The 23,440-nt window shown below is 37.7% G+C and overlaps 1 protein-coding gene across 3 annotated transcripts; it reads left to right on the top strand.

Annotated features, from left to right (window-relative positions):
• The first annotated feature begins 5,823 nt into the window (after positions 1 to 5,823).
• On the top strand, positions 5,824 to 21,201 carry MS3_00011112 (uncharacterized protein). Of its 3 annotated transcripts, none has more exons than XM_051219519.1 (8): positions 5,824 to 5,877; positions 8,388 to 8,469; positions 8,508 to 8,575; positions 8,617 to 8,883; positions 9,991 to 10,203; positions 10,985 to 11,218; positions 12,519 to 12,871; positions 20,760 to 21,201. In XM_051219519.1, the coding sequence occupies exons 2-8, from the start codon at positions 8,460 to 8,462 to the stop codon at positions 20,962 to 20,964; spliced, it is 1,350 nt and encodes a 449-aa protein (XP_051064740.1). In that variant the 5' UTR covers positions 5,824 to 5,877; positions 8,388 to 8,459; the 3' UTR covers positions 20,965 to 21,201. The 3 variants fall into 3 exon arrangements, with proteins under 3 accessions (XP_051064740.1, XP_051064739.1, XP_051064741.1); XM_051219517.1 differs by having other exon boundaries at positions 5,824 to 6,030; XM_051219518.1 differs by having other exon boundaries at positions 5,824 to 6,189.
• The last annotated feature ends 2,239 nt before the right edge of the window (positions 21,202 to 23,440 follow it).

Here is a 23,440-nt window from a genome sequence, read left to right as displayed (position 1 = left end):
ACACCCATTTAGGTGGTTGCATCACATTGCTATGAGAAGCCCTCATGATTGTGCACGAAACCAGGGACGGCATTTCTTTAGCTGCAGTACTGAATATAAACGGTAGTGGATGATATTACGTGCAAAAGTATCATTTTCTGTTCGCTACTCACTATTTCTAGTCTTACTTTCCATCTTATTTTAATATTTATTGTCTCCATTGCCTTCAAACTATTTTAGTCCGCAATATTAGTGTTGGGTCAGTTACTCATGTTATGTCGTTTGACCCGTTAATATCATGTGATATGGTTCACCAGTTGGAATACCAGCTTATATGACTGGACCAATCACGCACAAACCAGCACAAGCAGCCTGTTGTCCACATTAGTCGTTCTTGCCTAGCCCTGCCTGTTGAGCACAGAACACCGATATCAGCTTCCACCATATGTGTCATATTGAAGATGGTACAGGTATTCAGTGTTTGACAACGCTTCTACCAGCAACACCTTCTAATATAATTCGTACCCACCAAGAGAAATCAAAAGACAGAGTCAAGGAGATCGGAGGAGTGTATTTGGCGATAACTAATCTGATCTGGCTAGCGATTGCGGTAGATGTTGGGCACGGCGTTCCCACAAGTGATCTGGTGCGGATGCATGACCGAGCGCCTTCAGCTAGATGAGTCCATTAAAACATATGGTCAGCATCCAATGTCGAAAACTTACAGGGCTATTTATTTTGGGGATTTATTTGCTGCTACAGATCACCCCCTGTGGTGGGACAGTGATGACCCTAAGACGTGGCCAGCCAGAAGTTTAAACCTAGCGAGTTTGTCGTTGATAAACACTCTTCTGATAGCTTGCTAGGATTAGCAGCGTCTGGTCGTCTTTCCTTACTATATGGGACCGAGGTACAACATAGTAAAAAAAGAAAATGTACAATGAAAATTTCAGCTCCTCATAAACGTCATCGTTCTTTTCCAGTTGTCCTGTAAAAGAAAAAAGAAAATGTGAGTGCATGTCGAAATACACTCGTATGTGCGTAAAAACACAATGTCGGCGAAAAAATGGAAAATAAACTCATGCACACGTAATAGCATTAAAAAATTTACAATGTTTTTGTCTTTTTTTAAAAATAAAAGTATAAATATATAATCATATTAAAATTGTTTTTTTTAATATTATCTATCGTAAAAAGAAAGATCGAGATAATATAAAATTTCGAGTGGTGCCTTACGTGTAGTAATTGTTTAAATGTTCTGGAAATCTTACTCTTCTTCCAGAACGCATCGTTTTAAGTTTATTTTCAGATACTGTCGAAGTATCATCGTGTGTGTTGGTTGTCGGATGAGGTATTATAAGTGTCGGAGTCGTGTTGTTCGATTGTTATGAAGGAAAACCGACGTAGATAGGATTTTCTTCTGAATAAGCTGCTTTGACGCAATCGATGCTGATGCTATCGTTGATCCCGTTCTTATCGACCATATAGTACTTAGATTCACGTTGAAGAACTTTGAAAGGTCCTTCGTATTCTCATTCGGATGGTCGTCGGTTCGAGTCTCGACGAACGAAAACGTGTGTACTATATCGTAAGTCAGGTTGAACGAAAACATCAGTTGATTGAGGCCGCGTGGAAGCAGGTTTAACTGAACGCATCGCGTTTGTAAGCCTGTTCGTGTAGGAGGTTAGATCCGTGTTCATTGAAGAGGATGAAGGATCCAGAATTCTCCTGGAAGTCGAAGTGTCGTTCCATAAACGAGTTGAGTCACAATGTATCCAATGTCACCTTTCACTGCATTGCGGATACCTAGTAAGACGAGTGGAAGAGCGTTTGTCCACTGTGAAACGTTTGCAGCTGATAGGGAAGCTTTTAGTTGTCGGTGAAAGCGTTCTACCAATCCGTTTGCTTGTGGATGGCGGGCAGTCGTTCGGAAGCGAGTGGTTCCTAAAAGTGTGGTCAGACGACGGAAAAGTTCAGATTCAAACTGACGTCCACGATCTGTAGTGATGGTTTAAGGGCAGACGAAGTTTGCTACCCATCGTTCAACGAAGGTGCGGGCCACTGTTTCAGCAGTGATGTCCTTGATAGGTACTGCCTCTGGCCATCGAGTGAAACGGGCCACGCAGGTTAAGAGGTAAGAGTATCCATTTGAATCTGGTAAAGGTCCTACCAAATCCAGATGAACATGGTCGAAACGAGCATCGGGAGTTTTAAATGAGCCTAAGGGAAATTTATTGTGTCTGATAACCTTAGATTTTTGGCAGCTTACACAGGAGCGTGCCCACTCCCTCAGGACTTTATTCATGCCAGGCCTGCAAAACCATTCTGCTCTAAGCTTGATGGTTGCACGGACACCTGGATGAGAAAGTTTGTGCAATGTGTTGAAGACAACGTTTCGGCACGATTGGGCGACTCATACCTGCAGATTTGTCACACAGTAAGGTTTCCTTACCTGTTCCCATCTGTTTGATGCGTGGTTTAAGGGTTGTAGACGATAACTCGTGCTGAAGATCACTGTCTTCTTTTTGAAGCTCGGCGAGTTAAAGAAGGTCGATTCCTTAGAAACTGATCAAGGAAGTTATGCGAGACAAAGCATCTGCAACTACATTGTTTGCTCCAGAAATATGTTGAATATCTGAAGTAAACTGCGAAATGTATTCCAGTTATCGAGACTCATGGGGAGAGTACTTGTCTGAAGACGAACTTAACGAGAAAGTAAGAGGTTTATGGTCGGTGAAAAGAGTGAATTCACGGCTTTTGATATAGTGTTGAAAATGTCGTACAACACAATACATAGCTAGGAGTTCCCTACCGAATGTGCTGTACCTCAATTCGGTGTCTAGCAACCTTCTAGAGAAAAATGCTAATGGTTGCCAGGAGTTGTTAACCCATTGTCGTAAGACTCCTCCGATTGCAGAGTCGGATGCGTCTACTGCGATGCTAATGGGTGCTTCAGTGTCCTGTTGTGCAAGCATTTTTGCTTTTCGTGCGGTGTCGTCCAAATTAATGGATTTCGCATTTCCACGAAGTTGGTCGGTAAGAGGTTTCATGAGTAACGCGCATTTCGGTATGAACCGTCTATAGAAACTTACAAGGCCGTTAAACGTTCTTAGTTGCTTGATCGTGGTCGGTTCTGGGTAATCCAGAATGGCGGCCACTTTGGTCCTAAGGGGTCGAATGCCTTGAGCATCGATAGTGTGTCCTAGGAAGTCTAACGAGTCGGTCCCGATTTGGCATTTCTGAACGTTTACAGTAATGCCATGATTTTGTAATCGTTCGAAAACAAGATCCAGATGCTTGAGATGTGATTCTCTGTCCGGACTTGCGATTAGGCAGTCATCAACATACGCATGTACGAAGTTGAGACCTCGAAAAACGTCGTCTATGAATCTTTGGAATGTTTGAGCAGCATTCCTTAGACCGAAAGGCATTCGCAAAAATTCATAGAGTCCAAATGGAGTTATGATAGCTGTTTTCGGTATGTCGTCTGTAGCCATAAGGATTTGGTTATACGCTTTAACCAAGTCGATTTTCAAAAAGACAGTTGTACCTTTCAAGGTAGCTGTCAAATCGTGAATGTGAGGCAACGGGTAACGATCAGGAATGGTTTTCGCGTTCAATCGCCGATAGTCACCAGTTGGAAGCCAATCGTTGCTGTCCTTTTGAGGGACCATGTGCAACGGAGATGCATATGGGCTATTTGACGGTTGCATGATTCCTAAGTCTATCATATGGTCGAATTCGTTTTTCGTCAACCTTAGCTTTTCAGGAGCTAGTCGTCGTGCTTTAGAGAATACAGGTGGTCCTGTAGTCATGATGTGATGTGTAACATTGCTGGTTACACATGGCAATTTCGGTTGCGATTGTTATATCCCAGAATACTAATCGAGTAATGGTTGATAGAATGGGTCTATCATATGCTTAATTGTGACTGGGGATAATCTGAAATCAGAAAAAGAAGTTATGCAAACGGATAAATTAGTGTTTCCGTCTACTAGCCTCCGTCTGCGCGTGTCGATGATCAGATTATGGTGTTGTAGAAGGTCCATACCAATGATTGGCATAAATACATCTGCAACAACGAAGATCCAGCGGATGGGTTTGCGTAAACCCACGTTAAGGTAAACGTACCTTTTGCCATACATAGCGATCGGTTTTCCGTTTGCCACCTGTAAGTTTAAAGCCGATTCGTTAAGCCGGTCGTTAGGATTCGCTGGGAGAACGCTAACTTCTGCGCCATTGTCGACGAGGTAGCGAACTCGTTGTCACATCTGTGACGTATAACAGATGGCTATGTTCGCCGGCTACGGTTGCCGTTAACGCGTGCCGGCTTGGAAGTTTCCCGAGTTGTTTTTCGAGTCAGTCGGTTTCATGTTGGGAAAATTGCAGGGTTTTCTTCAATTTCTGGAAGACTTTTCATACTGGTTATGATACCAGCACCAGTCGGGGTTATCCGTCTCTCGTGGTCTAGAGACAGATCGCTCACGTGAAATGCTTCTACATGGGGTGCGCGATCTCTTACGGTCGGTACGAAGATTAAGATAACGCGTGAGTGTATGACATAACTCGGTTATGTCATTCTGAGTCCTTTGAGGATTTTCTTTGACAGAAAATACCTAGGTAGTGGAAGATTTCGTAATTTCTAAAATACGGTCGGCAGATGCAGTTAGCTCGTCTAAGGCGTTGTTCTGAAACGAGACTAGAACCGCTTGCACCCGTTGGGGAAGTTTAGACAAGAAAAGTTGTTTGAATAGGCCTTCGTAGAAAGTTCTTGGGCCTATAACCTCTCTCATCCGTTGCAACGTGTCCGTCGTAGAACCGTGCTGCAGTTCTATGTTATTAAAGAGTTGATCTAAACTTTGTCGATCAGTTAGGTCTCCTCGTTTAAGGATAGAACGCCTTAAGGTTTCGTAAGGTTCAGAAAAATCATTAGTAAACATACTAGGTGTTACATACCTGTCGAATTCCCGCGGTAGTGCCTTGACTACTGCAAGGAATCGTGCACATCTGTCGTTCACACCGTGCTCGTGAAAGTCGGCTTCTGCGTAGCAGAACGAGGCTTAGATATTGTCGGGCCAGAAGGGCATGAGTTGGAACGAGGATGGGGACATGGTCTTAATCTTAAATACCTAAGGAGTCTGTTCGTTCAAAGGGGAATATTAAGTACGAGACTACGAGGGAAAAATATATAGATATCCTAAAACACGGGAAAAAATATCACAATGTATAAAAAATAAAAAAAATAAGGCGATAATACATAAAAAGCCCAAAAAGGAACGGACTCACAGTTGCAATTAGGTGTACTAGACCACGTCGGTCTCACTAATAAATATGGCACAGGTATTCAGTGTTTGACAACGCTTCTACCAGCAACACCTTCTAATATAATTCGTACCCACCAAGAGAAATCAAAAGACAGAGTCGAGGAGATCGGAAGAGTGTATTTGGCGATACAAGTTGGATTTAGCCGAATGTATAGGTTAATGTCACTTGAATCTACCACAAATCCGCCGTCGTCACCTAATATCAAGACACAAACGCACTACAAATCCTCAAGTATCTGCAATGCCTGACTTGACTGTTACCAAGAACTGGTCAGTTTCGCTTAGTTGAACATTAAGAAATAGCTGAAACCACCTTTCACCTTGTGTAGAATAGACTAAGATGTTTCTCTCTAGCTCATTTAAAATTATTGTACCTGAGTGGTAAGCCTACACATATTAGACGATACAAAAGACCTAAGGCCATGTTTTAACACTAAGATGTCAGCTCACAAAGTTTATTTAGTTTATACTTGGTATTTGCCAAGCATTAGGAACTAGGTATATGATCTTGGATATGAGCGGCTGATTTAAGTCCAAGGTCCAACGACAGCGGTCCAAGGGCAACTACACTGTGGTATCGCGACGCTTCTTTATTTCTGCTTTGTGCACATCAAAAATTCAAAATTAATTATAAATAAATCTGAAAAATTGGTGGCTTTAGACTCAACTTAGGGATCTAGCAGACGGAACTAAGATTTAGAACTGTTTAAATCCCTACAACACCTTAGTAAGAGCTTTCCTCTGTTCTTCACGAAAGTCACCTCGAGTTTTGTTATCTTTTGTTATGATTGACATTGTTGTATATTTAATGCCGTCGGTGTAAGCCTTGTGTATGATTGTTTACTCTCTTGAAACCTGATTCTTTAGATAAAACGTATTGAAACAGGTACTTGAATATATTGGTTATCCACATAACATGACTTTATTATTATTTGTACTAACACTGCAGTATAATTATCAAATGAAGAACAGTTGTTTTTTTATGAACTTATCGAGAGGCGATGAGACCATAATTTATGGACGACCTTTGAGCGACGCTGAAATGACCTTGAGAACGGATACCTACTAATTAGGACAAAATGAGATTTCTAAACCAGTTAGAGTTATGATTTACGGTTGATAGTTAAGGTTAAAAATTAGATTTAGGGTTTTCGTCACGAAATGACACAAGCTATAATGCCAAAACTCTATTTAGCCAAATGGATGAATGAATTTCGCTCTATAATTTATTACTCTTTATTTTCTATCTAATTGGTTCGTCCATGAATTATAGTCTCCCCAGACGCTTGTTGAGATGGGCAAAGATGTTAGTCAGATTACTTCTTCAGAAATTTGGAATTTGTTCGTAAAAGACGTGCATAAGCTATACAATATCGGTCACATATGTCTTAGAAACATCCCTCATATCTGATGGAACCACGGAGTTACTTATGTCGGGATGTGGATAAAGTTACTATTTAGAGTTAACGACCCGATTAATCATGCTGCGGAACTTAATTGACTTATATGTTTAAGATGTGCGTTACACATTCCTCATGACCGCCTACCCTAATGTGTAATATCATTTAACGTTCATATTGGTCAGGTAAGGTACATAGTTACGATCTTAAAACAATTCCTATAGATCATACCTTGTTGTAAATTACTTACTCAGAAATTGTTTTTTGTTCAATCAATTAATAAGATTTCTTGTTAGCACTTTCTACATATTTTTCACTTAGGCAGTTGAGTTATTTCCAAACAATTTACTGGTGTTCTTGTTACAATTTCCTAAAAATAACATGGAATAGGATACTAGTCGAGTCAGAGCTTATGGCGAACTGTCATAGATGACAGTAGCTACTTTTGCAACCTCAAGTGGTGTCCGTCAAGGCTGCCCACTTTCTCCATTTTTGTTTAACTTCATCATAGACCTATTGATGGAAATAACACTCTCGTCGACTGAATTCTCGGGTATTGATCTCCTTCCAGGAGGTCCACTTATCGACTTAGAATATGCAGATGACATAGTCCTGTTTGGTGAAGACGCTGACAAAATGCAGAGTCTTCTGGTAGCACTAAGCAACAATGCCAGAATCTTTGGGATGCGCTTCTCTCCCTCTAAATGCAAGTTGTTGCTTCAGGACTGGCCTGCGTCAACACCTGAACTAAGGATAGGGAGTGGAGTAGTCGAACGAGTTGACAATTTCACTTATCTTGGAAGTCTGATCAGCCCTAATGAGTTGGTATCGGATGAAATGTCAGCACGGATTCGAAAGGCTCGTTTGGCTTTTGCCAACTTACGTCACCTGTGGCGAAGGCGAGATATCTGTCTATCAATAAAAGGATGAGCATACTGCGCGGCAGTCCGTTCTGTTTTAATTTACAACAGCAGAACATGGCCCTTAAGAGTAGAAGACACTCGTAAGCTACTAGTATTTGACCACAGATGTCTTAGAAATATTGCTGGCATCTGCTGGGATTATTGGGTGAGTAATAGTGAGGTTAGACGCATGGTATTAGGAAATGATGGTAAATCAGTTGATGAGGTTGTGAATCTTCATCGACTGAAATGGTTTGGTCACGTGTTACGTATGCCTGAACACCGAGAACCACGAAGTGCAATGTTAACCGGTGTAGGAGATGGTTGGAAGAAAGTTTGGGGCGGTTAAACCAAAACGTGGCATCAGTGCCTGAAATCACTAACTTCTAGTGTGAGTCATGTTGGTACATGCAGACTACTTAGTTGGGGTCCGTGTGACAATCGTAACCAATGGTTGGACACGCTGAGTGACGGCTTAGAATCGATTGCAATGGCGTAGGTGTATACACTCTCTGTCTTCCCTTAAACTAAGAGATTACAATCACTTCATATCTTTCTTTCTACGAACTAATTCTTTCTTCCTATACTATATCCTTATTGCAATCTTTCTTCTATATATTATCACCTTTGACTTAACCACTCCTGTGAATCCGGTGTTCATCTTGCTGTGATAATGAGGTATGGCAACCTGGACCGATGCACATGTGTTCCTGGTCTTACGTTGTAGCTGACCGACTGAGCCCTCATAACAACTGATAAAGTTTTTTCTGGTTTCTTTTTAGAAATTCATACCTACCTAATTTTTCTAAAATACTCTGTTGAACACCATTGTCTATCATACTAGTATTAATTGCATGTCACCAAGTAAGTTTTAAATCCTATTTCCTAATATCTCACTACAGCCATGTCAAATTTTCTCTATGTGATCTGTATATTTGCTTTTACTTACGTCGTAGAAAGTTCTTGGAATGTAAGTTTATATTTCAGCATTTATTTATGATAAACATTCAGGTTACTATAAATCATAATCCAAATTGTAATCTCTCGAAAGGATGTGACAAATATGATGTGATATACATTAATGGTCGTAATTTAACATCTTCAGTACATGTGTTTATAACAGCATCAGAACGCTTTTCTCTTCCATCAATTTTGATTATTCACAGTTCATCAGCTGAAGCTAATCCTGTAATAGAATGGGAGAATTTAAATGTTTCTTCTGGAAAAAGATTAAATATCAGTAATGTGACCCAGTCATATGCTCTTGTATTTTATAAAGTAAGTTTGTACTTAATGAACTCTCGGTACTGTCAGATATATCCCTTACTATATATATATATATAACACGTGCGAGCAGCCCAGAGTCCTGGTTGGTCCTGCTTTCCGCCTAGCCCAGCCAGTTAAGTCCAGAACACCAGTCTCAGCCTCCGTAATATGAATCATCATATTTCAAACATACTGAGTTTATATACAAACCGGACAGACCACAACGTACCAATAGAATATGAAAAAAAAACATTTGTACAAGAATTAGCTAGATGTGGCTGTGGATGAGGGAGGTAGTAATTAATATACTGGGTATAACTCAAGAATGGTCAAACGTATAATTATAGTTTATGGGTCAAAATAAAGCTTATGATAAGAGGAATATGAATATGCATAGTTTAATTACGTAATAATTATACAATAGAAATATACGTTTAGTATTGGCCCATCAATAGATCCCACAAGTTACCATTCATTATTCTTGTCGGGACAACACTTACTCAACCAGCTACGCTAGTGAAGGGGATTATACGTGACTACTAAGCTTTGATTGAGAAACTGAATAATAAAGTACGCATATATTTGTCATTCTGACCTACACCAGAACATGTGGGCCGAAACCTTGACTGGGAACATAGTCAGTTTCCTTCACTAAGATGGTCCACTTATAATTTGTCGCCCAACGCTTGACCTTGAGGTGACATCTGAGCACAGGCACATAATTTGCCTAAACTCTACATCCATATCACGAATGAAGTCATTATTGCTAGAGAAGACAAAGATAGACCCATTAATCAGACTCAGTTTTACTCAGTACAAGTTTGTGTACTTGTTTTTAGCGTTTGTAGGAGTGCCTGTGGTATACTACTAATTGGCTGCTCAAACCGAATTAGGTCGAGCGAAGTTCTAACGTCGCATCCTATTGGTTGTGAAATGCAAATGCTATAAGTTCTAAGTAACCATTTGTTGCTGGGCTTTTATAAAGAATATAATCATAGCATATAAGCTTTAAAGTATTACAAATTATTCTGAACACGTTATGAAAAGGACCTCTTCTTTTATTCGGAGATATAACGTTACATATATTCCATTTTGCTTTTTTGTTTAAAAATCAACCAGATGCTTGAATATAATGATTTATCTGATGATGTAAACATGTCCATTTATTCTCAAAATTCTGATCAAATTCGAATCCACCATTTAAATGAATATAACTGGAAGCGTAATTCGAACAACGATAGTTCATTATTCTTTGAAAATAATTTATTTGAAATAACATACAATGGAAGTAGTCCAAAACTGACTTCACCATACGAGCAAGTTATTATTAAGGTAAGTTAAAAAATATAATGGAACGCTAGTCTTAGTTTTGTTCTTTAATATGTATAACATATTTGTCTTTATGTAAATTGTGTTCAGGCTGCTGTATTGATTATTGTATTTGGGGTCTATGTATGACATATGTACATTTTATCAGTTAATGGGGTTATGAACCGTTATTGGTTATAATCATCTGTCATATCTCTGTATCAACCACGTCTTAAATAAACACGGCGCAAGAAAAATCAACGAGACAAAGCACAAAACGGATGAATTAATTTCAATTATAGAGCATATTATTCAGCTTGAAACAACGTAGAACCTGACACTTGTGTATCAACTCAAATTGCTACACCATATCAGCACAGTGAGATGAAATTATAAAGGCAAATGTTGGAGCAGTAGAAATAGTAACTGTAGTGATGGTAGTAAAGAAACATTAGGTATAGACATCATACTTCAAGAAGAAAAGATGAATTCACTGGGTATGAAACAATAGGATAGTTTCGAAACTCAAGTCACAAGGATAGACAAGTGATGAATGCATTTAAGCCATGCTATCTAACATCTTCAACCATAGGTTAATCACATAGATTCCAACCAGATAATCTGTATCTACCTATACAGTTCAGATTAGTAGTCAGTAACTGCATGGATTGATGTCACATCCTAGTTTGGCTGCTCTTAGCTTTCTTCCAACCGAGTTTTCACAATTATTTCTATAATAATTTCCATTAAAGAAACTTGTTATTATTTCAGTTAGAATTCGTTTTGTTTTGTTTTCTAATTTCAGTTTCGAATAAGTAATACAACTCAACATCATAAAGATATGCCACATTTATTATTTAAACCTGGTTGGATTATTCAATTTGATATTTTATTCAATAATTTAACTAGTAATTTTAATCAAAGTCGATTTGGTTTACAATTAATGATGATGTCAAATTTAACCTTAGATCCAACTGAAGAATTTCGTAAAGAAGTTTTATTCAGTATTGACGATGAATTAACACCTGGAAATTTTGAGGTAAAATTTTTGTTTTTCTGAAACGAAAACAACAACGTGTAAAAAAATGTTCCTCTCAGAAAGTAGAATGAATTTCATTATGTACACATTAGTGACTAATTTTATGAGGTAATTTCTGGTGTTCTAGTGACGAAAAGGTTTGACTAGTGGAGTTCAGCTATATATAGTGTAAGACAGTTGCCTTACTCACCAATGACATCGGAAGATGACTGCGCTATTTCGCGGATTGATTAAAGTTAGGAATGTAAACCGTTGAACGATGGGTCATTTATCTGGAGGTTAAGTGTTCACCTAGAGACTTAATGAAGGTCGTGGGTTCGTTTCCTCGTGGTGTCATGAATGGTAACCTCCCATACTAAGACAGTATGGCTGTTTATTTCTTCCTGGTCTACTTAGAGTCAGTCTGTCATGTAAACTATAGAAATTCATATTTATGTTTTTGGTCGAGTTTCGTTCTCTAAGCTGGGTAGTTTTGTTGTAAGGTTTTCATTGTTCTTCTGAATAACATCAGCGAAAACTTCAGATGGAAGTGAAGTGTTTGAATTTCCCTACAAATAATAAACAACTTATCCTTGTCATCTACCTGGGCTACAAAATTTCCCCGTCATCTTATATTTGTCTTTGTGTGTTTGTGAAGCTTAGTTATCAGACGTAAGATAAGCAAATCAATTCAGTATTTTAATCCTATAAAAGTGTTCTAGTCCAAGTGAATATGTTATGTAGCAACAAAGCAATAACAATAATCTTACTTAGTGTTACTTAGTTAATGAAGTGTGGAATTTTCACCAGACAATATTTCGACAAGTTCGTCTGACTTCATATGTATATATATATATATGTATATATATATATATATATATATATATATATATATATATATATATATATATATTGTATATATATACATAATAGAATTAAAGCCTTTATCAGTATGGGGTTGTGGAGATTATAATGTTATTGATTGAGATCTTGAACCGACTGATGTCAGACCACCGTTGAAAACGTGGAAGCTCTGGACGGCCGTTTCGTCTTATTGTGGGGCTGCTCAGCAGTAGGTGTACACGATCCCGCTCGCTGGATTCGAACCCAGGGCCTTCAGTCTCGCGCGCGAACGCTCAACCTACCAGACCATTGGCGAATGCTGGTGAGCGGCCTATGCTCCTTCACGAGGAGTAACAGGCGTAAGTAAGTAAGTTAGCGTTTGAATATTAAGCAATTTATTGTTATTAGTAAATTTAAGATTGCTTTCATACGTCTAAATAGTTCTTTGTATATATATCCATCTTTTCTTAAATACTAGATGACCAATATTTTATTAGGTGAATCAATATCTAAAATGAATAATAATGCTGAACAATATTCAAGTAATTCAACTCATCCATCAGCATTTCTTCAAATCAAACCAGGTTGTTTTATTGATAATCATTTGCGAACAGTTCAGAATAGTCGTAATGTTTATATTGGTAAACATCAAGATTTATTAGAGAATAATAAAATAATTAATTATTCATTTCCATCAATATTTTATGCGGATCGATTAAATTCTAATAGTAACAATGATACTAACCGGAAACCTATTGGTATTCGTTTATTAAATGTATCATTTGGTACATCGACTGATGGATTTTATGCTAAATCGAAATTTCTTGTTTGGTAAGTTGATCTTATTGTCATTATTGTTTGTTTGTTGTTGTTGAGTTTCCTCTTTGTTATTTTTTCTTTTTCCTTTATTATTCAGTTATTCATTGGTAATCAAATTTAAAGCCTGGAATAAGCGTATGTTATTTCAAGTTGTCATGACTAGTTAAAATGAACAGGAAGTATAATAATTATTATGAAATATTCATCTATTAATTAAGGGACGAGTATACTGTGTGGCAGTTCGTTCTGTTTTACTTTACGGCTGCAAAACATGGCCATTAAGAGTTGAAGATACTCATAAACTACTAGTATTTGACCACAGATGTCTTAGAGATATTGCTCGCACCGGGTAAGTAATAGTGAAGTTAGATGCAGGATATTATAGAATGATGGTAAATCAGTTGATGAGGTTGTGAATCTTCATCGACTGAGATGGTTAGGTCACCTGTTACGTATGCCTGAACACCGAGAACCACGAAGTGCAATGTTAACCGGTGTTGGAGATGGTTGGAAGAAAGTTAAGGGCGGTGTTATGACCTTGGATGTCTGACTTTTCGATCACACGACTTATCTACCAATCCGGATACGACTTATACGAATCTTCACACTAGGCCAACCAATGACGTTTAACCGGTGTGGGCAGTTTAGTGTCCTTATTGGTCCTATGTCCTACGAGCCCTTCCACTTGAGTCCAGAACAAGATACCAGCTTCCGAATCAGAGCAGATCAGACCAGAATCAGAGCAGATCGTTTATTTCAGGCATACTTAGTTTATATATCAATCACACAGACCGCAACGTACCATAAAATAGGAAATAATATTTGTACACAAATAAGCCCAAAAAGTGGCTGTGAATGTGGGAGGCAGTAGTTAGTAAACTGAACATAACTTAAGAACCGTAAATCGTACAATAATAAATTATAGGCCAAAATAAAGCTTGTCATAAGAGGGATATAAATATACATAGTGTAATTGTTGAGTAGTTATACAATAAGAATATCAGTCCATGAATAGTCCTCGGAAGTTACCTGTAACTTAATCTCCACTCGGATATAACACCTCCCCTTTTTTTTTTTTTGAAAATTCCAACTTTAGATTCTGATTAAAAAAAAGAATTATGTGACTTTAAATTCCTCGACATTCTCCTCCTCCTCGAAATAATGTTGGGTCCTTATGGCTCCAAATTACAACTAGTAGGACTTTATTTAAACCATGTTTCTTGTATTGACTGGAGAATCCACTAAAAATGACTAGATGATGATGAACGACCATCGACTTGAGGTCATTACTTCCAAATTCATTATGAATCTCGTTAGTAGATAATGAGTCATTAAGAAAGTCAACGCCTAACAAAATTAAATTAGATTTTTGACCATCATTTGAAACAGCCGACATATTTTCTTCATTGTTATAAGAAGTTTCATTAAAATTATATGTATTATTCTGAGAACCAATATTTGGTACATTGTCATTAGAAATCGGATAAGTCGACTCAATATCAATTTCTGTCTTCCGGTGATTTCGAGTAACATCTGGTACAATTGGGTTCATCGTGTTGCTCCAGTTATTTTCTGAATACGAGTCCCCACAGCTTTCTCGACTAATAGCACGTGGATCACAATTTTGTTCGAGCTGGAGTTTATTTTCAGAGCTAGACAGAACCAGTAGCGTTTCATTCAATTCTGGACTCTGGGCTTCATCTACAGGATCTGGTTCTTGATCATCTGGTATTGTCACAACTTCATGAGCATTTAGAACAGTATTTTCTTGCTGTGAGCCGGATACGTTACAAATATTACGTTCTGATTCAGGTATAAGGGGATGTGAATCCTCCACAGGATATGCTTCTGAATTGTCCATTGCTGCACCATTATCTGCATGATATATAGATTTCTTATTTTCTGCTTGAATGCAAAGTCTGCCCAAAACTGTTATAAATAGCTCTTGTTGCAAGGCAAACATCTTCTGCTGGTGCTGTAATATTAACCGCAACTGTTCGAAAGAAATCGACATTTTTTTTTTTGCCAATAATATTAGCTCCAAAAATCACCGGCAATTATACAGCTAATTTATTTCCAAAATCTGAGTCACCACTTGTATTATTATTATTTCTTTGTTGCCAAAATCCCCGTCGCCAATTGTTATGACCTTGGATGTCTGACTTTTCGATCACACGACTTATCTACCAATCCGGATACGACTTATACGAATCTTCACACTAGGCCAACCAATGACGTTTAACCGGTGTGGGCAGTTTAGTGTCCTTATTGGTCCTATGTCCTACGAGCCCTTCCACTTGAGTCCAGAACAAGATACCAGCTTCCGAATCAGAGCAGATCAGACCAGAATCAGAGCAGATCGTTTATTTCAGGCATACTTAGTTTATATATCAATCACACAGACCGCAACGTACCATAAAATAGGAAATAATATTTGTACACAAATAAGCCCAAAAAGTGGCTGTGAATGTGGGAGGCAGTAGTTAGTAAACTGAACATAACTTAAGAACCGTAAATCGTACAATAATAAATTATAGGCCAAAATAAAGCTTGTCATAAGAGGGATATAAATATACATAGTGTAATTGTTGAGTAGTTATACAATAAGAATATCAGTCCATGAATAGTCCTCGGAAGTTACCTGTAACTTAATCTCCACTCGGATATAACAGGCGGTTAAACCAAAACGTGGCATCAGTGCCTGAAATCACTAACTTCTAGTGTGAGTCATGTTGGTAGATGCAGACTACTTAGTTGGGGTCCGCGTGACTGTCGTAACCACTGGTTGGAGACTGTGTGTGAAATGGCTCAGAATCGATCACAATGGCGTTCCACTGTGATCTGGGATTTAATATTCGGTGGGCAATGAACTTTATGTCTCTGTCCGTTGTGTATTTGACATCTGTACTTTCTAGATGGATATAATAATATATAATACCAATCACTATACAACCAACTGGTGGAGCAGATTGTTAATTTATGATTAGTCAATTTAATTTTGAATATTATTTGGTTTATAGATAGTATTCGTCACAGATTGATCTCGTTTAGCATGCAATTTAAAACCAGAAATGTATTAGATAGCTATTTCATACGGTACTGCTCAACACTATCCAACTCTAATTTAAATAAAGAAGACAAGTTGAATTCACAAGACTACAACCAAAGAGTCAAAGGTCAAATGTTGGAACTGTTACGCTACACTGATAGATGCCTAGAAGACATTTACTTAGTAAAATTTCAACTGACTGACTAACTATATCTTGTTTACAAACTATTTCACATTGTTAAGCCTGAGCTATTTTTTTAGTTTTCTGATAATACAATGCATTACACCTAGTTTTTATAATACATCATTTGAACGGTAATAGTACACATATTTATCTATAAAACTGATCAATAACTATAGGCTTTTAACCTTTGTTACAGTGCTGATATATATATATATATCAGTAATTGACAACACATGTTAATATTTTTAATAATAATCAAAGTTCACCATACATTCCATTGCACACGAACTTACACCTTAGATATTCCGTTACTAAACAATCTCATCATATTTTTGTGTGACTAGGTGTAATCAGAATAAATGTATAGAATATATTGAGGGGCGATCGGCGTGGTGCGTTGTGAGAATCATATACATCACGGGCTTATCCTAGATCATCATTGAATGTTGAGAAATACTAAATAGTAGTTTAACATTCCTCAACAATGGGGATTCATGACCCTTTGGAGAATTATTATGAAGTCAAGATTTTTTCGGTGTTTACAGTCTTGAATGCTTGAGATGTGATTCTATCACTCCAAATGCAGAATGTTGCCTCAGGGCAGTTGGTTTAGCGTCTAAAATAATGAAAGGGATTGAAGTAGTCGATTGCATCAATCAGTCAGCTACAACGTTGGACCAGGCAACAACCACTTCACTTAGGGTCTCATCAGCCGTGATTAGTCGGTGTCTGGGAAAGGTTGGACACACAATCAGGAAGTTCGGCTGACCTTTTCTGACTTGGATCGCTTGTGGGCGTAGGAAAGATACCTGTTTGCAAACCAAAGGATGAGATAATTATGTAGCAGTTCGCTTCGTTCTACTTTATGGGTGTGAAACATGGCTTTTAATACAGAATATTTATAGGTTACTATTTATTAGTCACGTCTTTGGAGTATTGCTTGTGTATTTTTGAACCACAAAGTGAGGAATACACAGGATATTAGGGAAGGATGTCAAATTGACTGGTTAGTTAGTGGATCTTCATTAACCGAGGTGGTTTGAACGTGTGTTACGTATTGCTAACCAAAACCCTACCCCTTAGGAACTGAGTCCCGAAATTCTATACCTGTTTCTTTATTTTATACCTGGTTTTCCTTACCACCACTGACACTACTACTTTCGCATACGTCTTGAAATAATTTTTATCTCACTGTGCTTTGTGGTATGGCAACTTGGACCGATTCACATGTGTCAGGAACTACATTGCGTATGACCGACTGATTTAGTGTCAAGGGAATTATGTTTGTTGATTATCCTGAGTCATAATGTATTGAGTTCTTGCCGCCCGGTGTCCTTCGGACATTATACTTCAACCGCCTTCTGAATTAGATCATGAATTAAATGTAAGCGATGTATATTCCAATAAATTCAAATAATACAATATACCATAATGGTGGCATTACTGTTCATATAAGGATCTTCTAGTATTTTTCCGACTCGTCCACTAACGCTGATTCGCCAAAAAATCGAACAATCAACGTGTTCTGATTCGAGCCCGGTTAGTACATTCAACAGTCAGAACATTGTCATTCTAACATATTGTTCGGTATTGTCATTGAAATGTCCCATTTTGCAGTGACTAGATTTAGTCAACAAAAAATAACTTAAATTTCAAATGAATATTTAGTGGTTCATTGTACTGTACCTGTCATTCATATCTGTTTTCTGTTTACACAATACTATTTTGTGATGAAAACTGCTGCTTGATTTGTAAAAAATGATTTATAGCCCTGTCGAGTCAGGGCTTATGGCGAACTGTCATCTACTTTTGCAACCTCAAGTGGTGTCCGTCAAGGCTGCCCACTTTCTCCATTTTTGTTTAACTTCATCATAGACCTATTGATGGAAATAACACTCTCGTCGACTGAATTCTCGGGTATTGATCTCCTTCCAGGAGGTCCACTTATCGACTTAGAATATGCAGATGACATAGTCCTGTTTGGTGAAGACGCTGACAAAATGCAGAGTCTTCTGGTAGCACTAAGCAACAATGCCAGAATCTTTGGAATGCGCTTCTCTCCCTCTAAATGCAAGTTGTTGCTTCAGGACTGGCCTGCGTCAACACCTGAACTAAGGATAGGGAGTGGAGTAGTCGAACGAGTTGACAATTTCACTTATCTTGGAAGTCTGATCAGCCCTAGTGGGTTGGTGTCTGACGAAATGTCAGCACGGATTCGTAAAGCTCATTTGGCTTTTGCCAACTTACGTCACCTTTGGCGGAGGCGAGATATCCGTCTATCAATAAAAGGACGAGTATACTGCGCGGCTGTTCGTTCTGGTTTAATTTACGGCAGCGAAACACGGCCCTTAAGAGTAGAAGACACCCGTAAGCTACTAGTATTTGACCACAGATGCCTTAGAAATATTGCTGGCATCTGCTGGGATTATTGGGTGAGTAATAGTGAGGTTAGACGCATGGTATTAGGAAATGATGGTAAATCAGTTGATGAGGTTGTGAATCTTCATCGACTGAGATGGTTGGGCCACGTATTACGTATGCCTGAACACCGATTACCGCGACGTGCAATGCTAACCGGTGTAGGGGATGGTTGGAAGAAAGTTAGGGGCGGCCAAACCAAAACGTGGCATCAGTGCCTGAAGTCACTAACTTCTAGTGTGAGCCATGTTGGTAGATGCAGACTACTTGGTTGGGGTCCGCGTGACTTTCGTAACCAATGGTTGGAGACCCTTGGTGACATGGCTCAGAATCGATCACAATGGCGTCGGTGTATACACTCTCTATCTTCTCTTTAACTAAGAGATTAAGATCACTTCACATCTTTCTTTCTACGAACTAATTCTTTCTTCCTATACTATATCCTTATTGCAATCTTTCTCCTATATATCACCACCTTTGACCTAACCACTCCTATGAATCCGGTGTTCATCTTGCTGTGCTAATGAGGTATGGCAACCTGGGCCGATGCATACATGTGCCTGGTCCTACGTTGTAGTTGACTGACTGACGATTATAAGGGTTTTGTAGAGATTGCTGAATTTCTATGGTTTGCATATCTTGTTTAGTAGTAACTAGTTTCGAGATTTCTAAAGAAACGTCATGAACAGTGGAGTTCAGCCACATCATGTGTGAAGCATTGACCCACCAGTGGTACTGGAAAATAGTTTTGCAGTATCGCGAATTGATTGGAGTTAGAAATGTAAATCATTAGATCGCAACTCAGTGTTCTTAATGTTAAACTCATATCCTAAGACCTGATGGTCCCAGGTTTGGTCTTCTTTGGCGAGGACGCCACTGCTGAGTAGCTCCATACTAAAACGAAGCAAGTGTCTAGTGTCTCCTGGTTTTCAGTGATGGTCTAAGGTCGGTCTGTGGTGCAGGCTATAAAATCATTTATGATCATGCATATCCATCAAAGTTGAATTTTCAGAAATAAATTGATAACTGTAACATAAGATTACCTCGTCTCAACTGACTGCTTTCTATGCTTAATATTTAATCCTTCCAGGTTGCTTTAACAAGCAGAATGGTTTGTTATTGAAACAATATCATTCTGATATTTGTATTTTTTCAGTCTTCCTTTAATAAATTACATTAGAAAATAATCATTTATCACATTACATATGACATAACTAATCCTATAACTCATCATAATGTACAATATGACAGAACTAACTTATTCACCAAGTACTTGGATGTAAGTTACGGTTTAAGTGTAAGAGCTAATAATACCAACCGGTTGTTCAACTCAAAATGCGTTTCGAATCTAAGGCCTAGTGGCAAGAAGTTGAACGCTTTAATCACTTAAATCTCGCTTCACATCCATGATTGCTTAAAACGATTAGAAGTTCCTACTCTGATGTAATTCGTTAGTACACTATATAGTTGCTCTGAATGAAAATAGTTGCTTTTATTAGTAATAAAACGCAGATTTATCATGATAAATGATTTAAGATGTTTGAATTAGTGCACATCTTGCGAACTGTCTAGAATATATATAATTCCACTACAAAGGAAGAAAGACAGAAATGGGATTGGATAAAATACAGTTACATTTATATTTACTAGTCTCGTAGTCTGAATAAGGACATAAAGCATACGATCACTTAACTAATATGGATCTAATCCGATTAAAACGACAGTTACTTTGTTTTAATACACGTTAGATATGAGGCGAAACCAGTTAAGAAATCGCCATATGACACAAAATATTTGTCTTCGGTCCTAGATTACAAATTCTCAACAGTGTGTGCTTGCAATCCTACGATCAAACTCTGAAGGATATTTATGTTTAGTGACCTCTTGAACTTCTAAGCCGCTGAGAAAAATCCATATCGTCTCAATGGTGCCTTTGGATAATCATCTTTTATTTGGAGAGCGAAAACTATCGTTGATTAACGTTTGATGTGAATAGGTAGGATAATCTAGTTAGTTACTAGACCGGAACTCGCATATTTACAACCAGTGCTTAATATCCAAGCCTATTGTCTTGATTCAAGTCATATACTGACATGGTAGATCCCTTAAGAGTTTAAATAAACACTGTAAAAGTCAGTGTTCACTTTTTCCTTCTCGCGTACTCATAGAATAAATCATGCATTCTATATTTCAAAGTTTCATTATTAATTGCAAATATTTAATCCCAGTACATTTTTTGCTTTCCCAAGGACTGCGTCGTTTGGTCTTGGCAACCCGCCTGCTGATAACCTATCTTCTTTATTGATTGGATTGATTATATTCTCGATGCTAATCATTGTTAGCTCTGTAGTTTTAGGCATTCTACTTGTCATTGTTTTACGTCGAAGCACTACTATTATCAATAATGACAGACAACCGATTCTTAGTCATTTCGTCAATGATCCTATCGCTTAAATTGAATTTTTGCCCTTTTATATATATTGTCCAAATTTTCGTCATTCCCTGAGGAGAGGCAGGGTGGGGTAAGCAAGAACCTAAGGAAGAAACTACAAATCCCATGAATCGTTAATTATTATTTTATGATTTTTTCATTGTTGATTGTATTCTCTTGTATTAATTCATTTGTGCCTTTATAATATGCGGAAATCCACATTTAATATATAAATACTTCTGTGATTTGCATTGAGAAAATATTGATTACACTGTTCTGTGTTAGCTGGATAATTGTGGCCGAGAAATGGGTTAAACAAAAAAGATTAACCAAAATCAGGTAGAGTGAAAGGGGGGTCAACAATTTCCTTCTTAACTCTGTACAATCACAAATATGGGTATGAATTTAAGGGAAAACAGATTAAATCAACAAATGGAATAGGACTGATATCAAGGTTGTTATGACCTTGGATGTCTGACTTTCTATCACGCGACTTATCAACCAATCAGGATCCGGCTTATACAATCTTCGCACTATGCCAAACCAATGACGTTCAAGTGGTATGAGCAGTTTAGCGTCCTTACTGGTTCTATGTCCTCCTAACCCTTCCACTTGAGTCCAGAACACAATACCAGCTTCCGTAATATGAATCGAATCAGAGCAGATCGTTTATTTCAGACATACTCGGTTCATATATCAATCAGACAGACCACAACGTACCATAAAATAGAAAATAACATGTGTACACAAATAAGCCAAAAAGTGGCTGTGAATGAGGGGGACAGTAATTAATAGACTGAGCATAGCTCAAGAATCGTAAATCGTACAATAATAAATTATAGGTCAAAATAAAGTTTATCATAAAAGGAATATAAATATACATAATCTAATTATTCAATAGTTTTACAATAAGAATATTAGTCCATTAATAGCCCTCGGGAGTTACCTGTAATTTAATCTTCACCGGGTTATAACAAAGGTTTATAAATACATCCGCTCTATTGGGACTATCTCCAATCATTGATTATTACTACCATGCAAACTCAAGGGAGAAATTCTGACCTTTCCAGGAAAGGCTACGACTAACGACTAGTGGTTTCATGGTCTCGTATTATACTTAGAATGCCTACTCTTAGCTTTTCTTCAAGCCACTGATGGAAGTTAATGGATGATATAGATTTCAGTCACCACAGTCGATCAACATTATTCTATAAACGGACTCGCCATTTCTATGCAGTACTCCACATTTAACCCTAGGGACGCCATCCCCAATTGTTTACCTCTATGATACTAATTTGAAGTTTCCTCACATATTCAAAGCAGAAATAGATTATGCGAGCGATTGTTGGTTCTATATGATAGATATCTTTATTGTAGTCAGATCGTTAAATTATTATTCAAGATGCAAACTCACAAAAGTCAAGTTATGGATTATATGCGAAATAAAGAATTAATGATTTAATCTAGCACCAGAGAAGTGTTCCATACTAGCACATAATCGGTTTTGAGTCAAAATAACGTATATGCAATATAACTTTAGCTGTTAAAATCAAATTAGGTGTAGGTTTTTCCAGTAGGAAATCCGAAAGTCTAATGACTAGTGAGCAACCATTCATCTAATCATTGTAGCTAAATTTATCTGTAATATTCTTTTAAAGTGTGGTGTGATTTTTAAAATAAAAAGTGATCATATCCAAGCGTATAGCTTGCTAGTTGGATTAGAGATTGCTCCTAGAAGCAAACTAGTTTCAAGGATAATAATACTCAATCATTTCAGTCCGTATTTGGGGTCAGATCACTACAGCTTTTGTGTAAATTATTAGATAAACGCAAACTGTTATGCTCAAGTTCAAAACAGGGACAAAATGTAGTTCATTTGCTGCTCGAATTAGTTGTGTAATGATTCATGGTTTAGCTTATTTCATTTCAGTAAACGGAATACACCGATTAAGACACTAAACAAGGAATATTGTTTCGATGAATTCATTTTCAAAGCTGTACAATCGCAAATGTATATACTTATTTTCCAGGATAATTACAATAATAAACTTTTGTTAGACATTGTGACAGTGAAGCAGAATAAACAAAGCTACTAAAAAAAGATTTCCTTTTTGAAACAAGGAAACTAATAATCTTTTGATTGCTAATGGCTTATGTATTCATCAAAAGATATGGGAATTATCATTGGGAAAAGGATGGCCCAGCATGGTAAGATAAAACGTCGAAATCGAGATTAAATATAATCAGGAGTAAACCAGTTGGGGGTAGGGAGTTTAAGGAAATGGAAGCAGATAGCTATAAAGGAAGAGTATGAAGAAAAGAAGTCATGACAACTTTGTCACAATAGCAAAGACTAGTTGCCATCCAGATGCGTAGTAATTAAGTATTATGGTAGCTATCCCGACCGGCATAAGTTATATCTTGATGTGTATGTTTGGTTTGTCTGTCATGATAACCCAGTCGAGTTGGGACACTCATCCCTTTAGGTTCTACCTTGTT

The sequence above is a fragment of the Schistosoma haematobium genome, chromosome 5 (assembly GCF_000699445.3).
Source record: "Schistosoma haematobium chromosome 5, whole genome shotgun sequence".
NCBI classification, from domain to species: Eukaryota; Metazoa; Platyhelminthes; class Trematoda; order Strigeidida; family Schistosomatidae; genus Schistosoma; species Schistosoma haematobium.
This window is presented reverse-complemented; position numbering and strand designations above follow the sequence as displayed.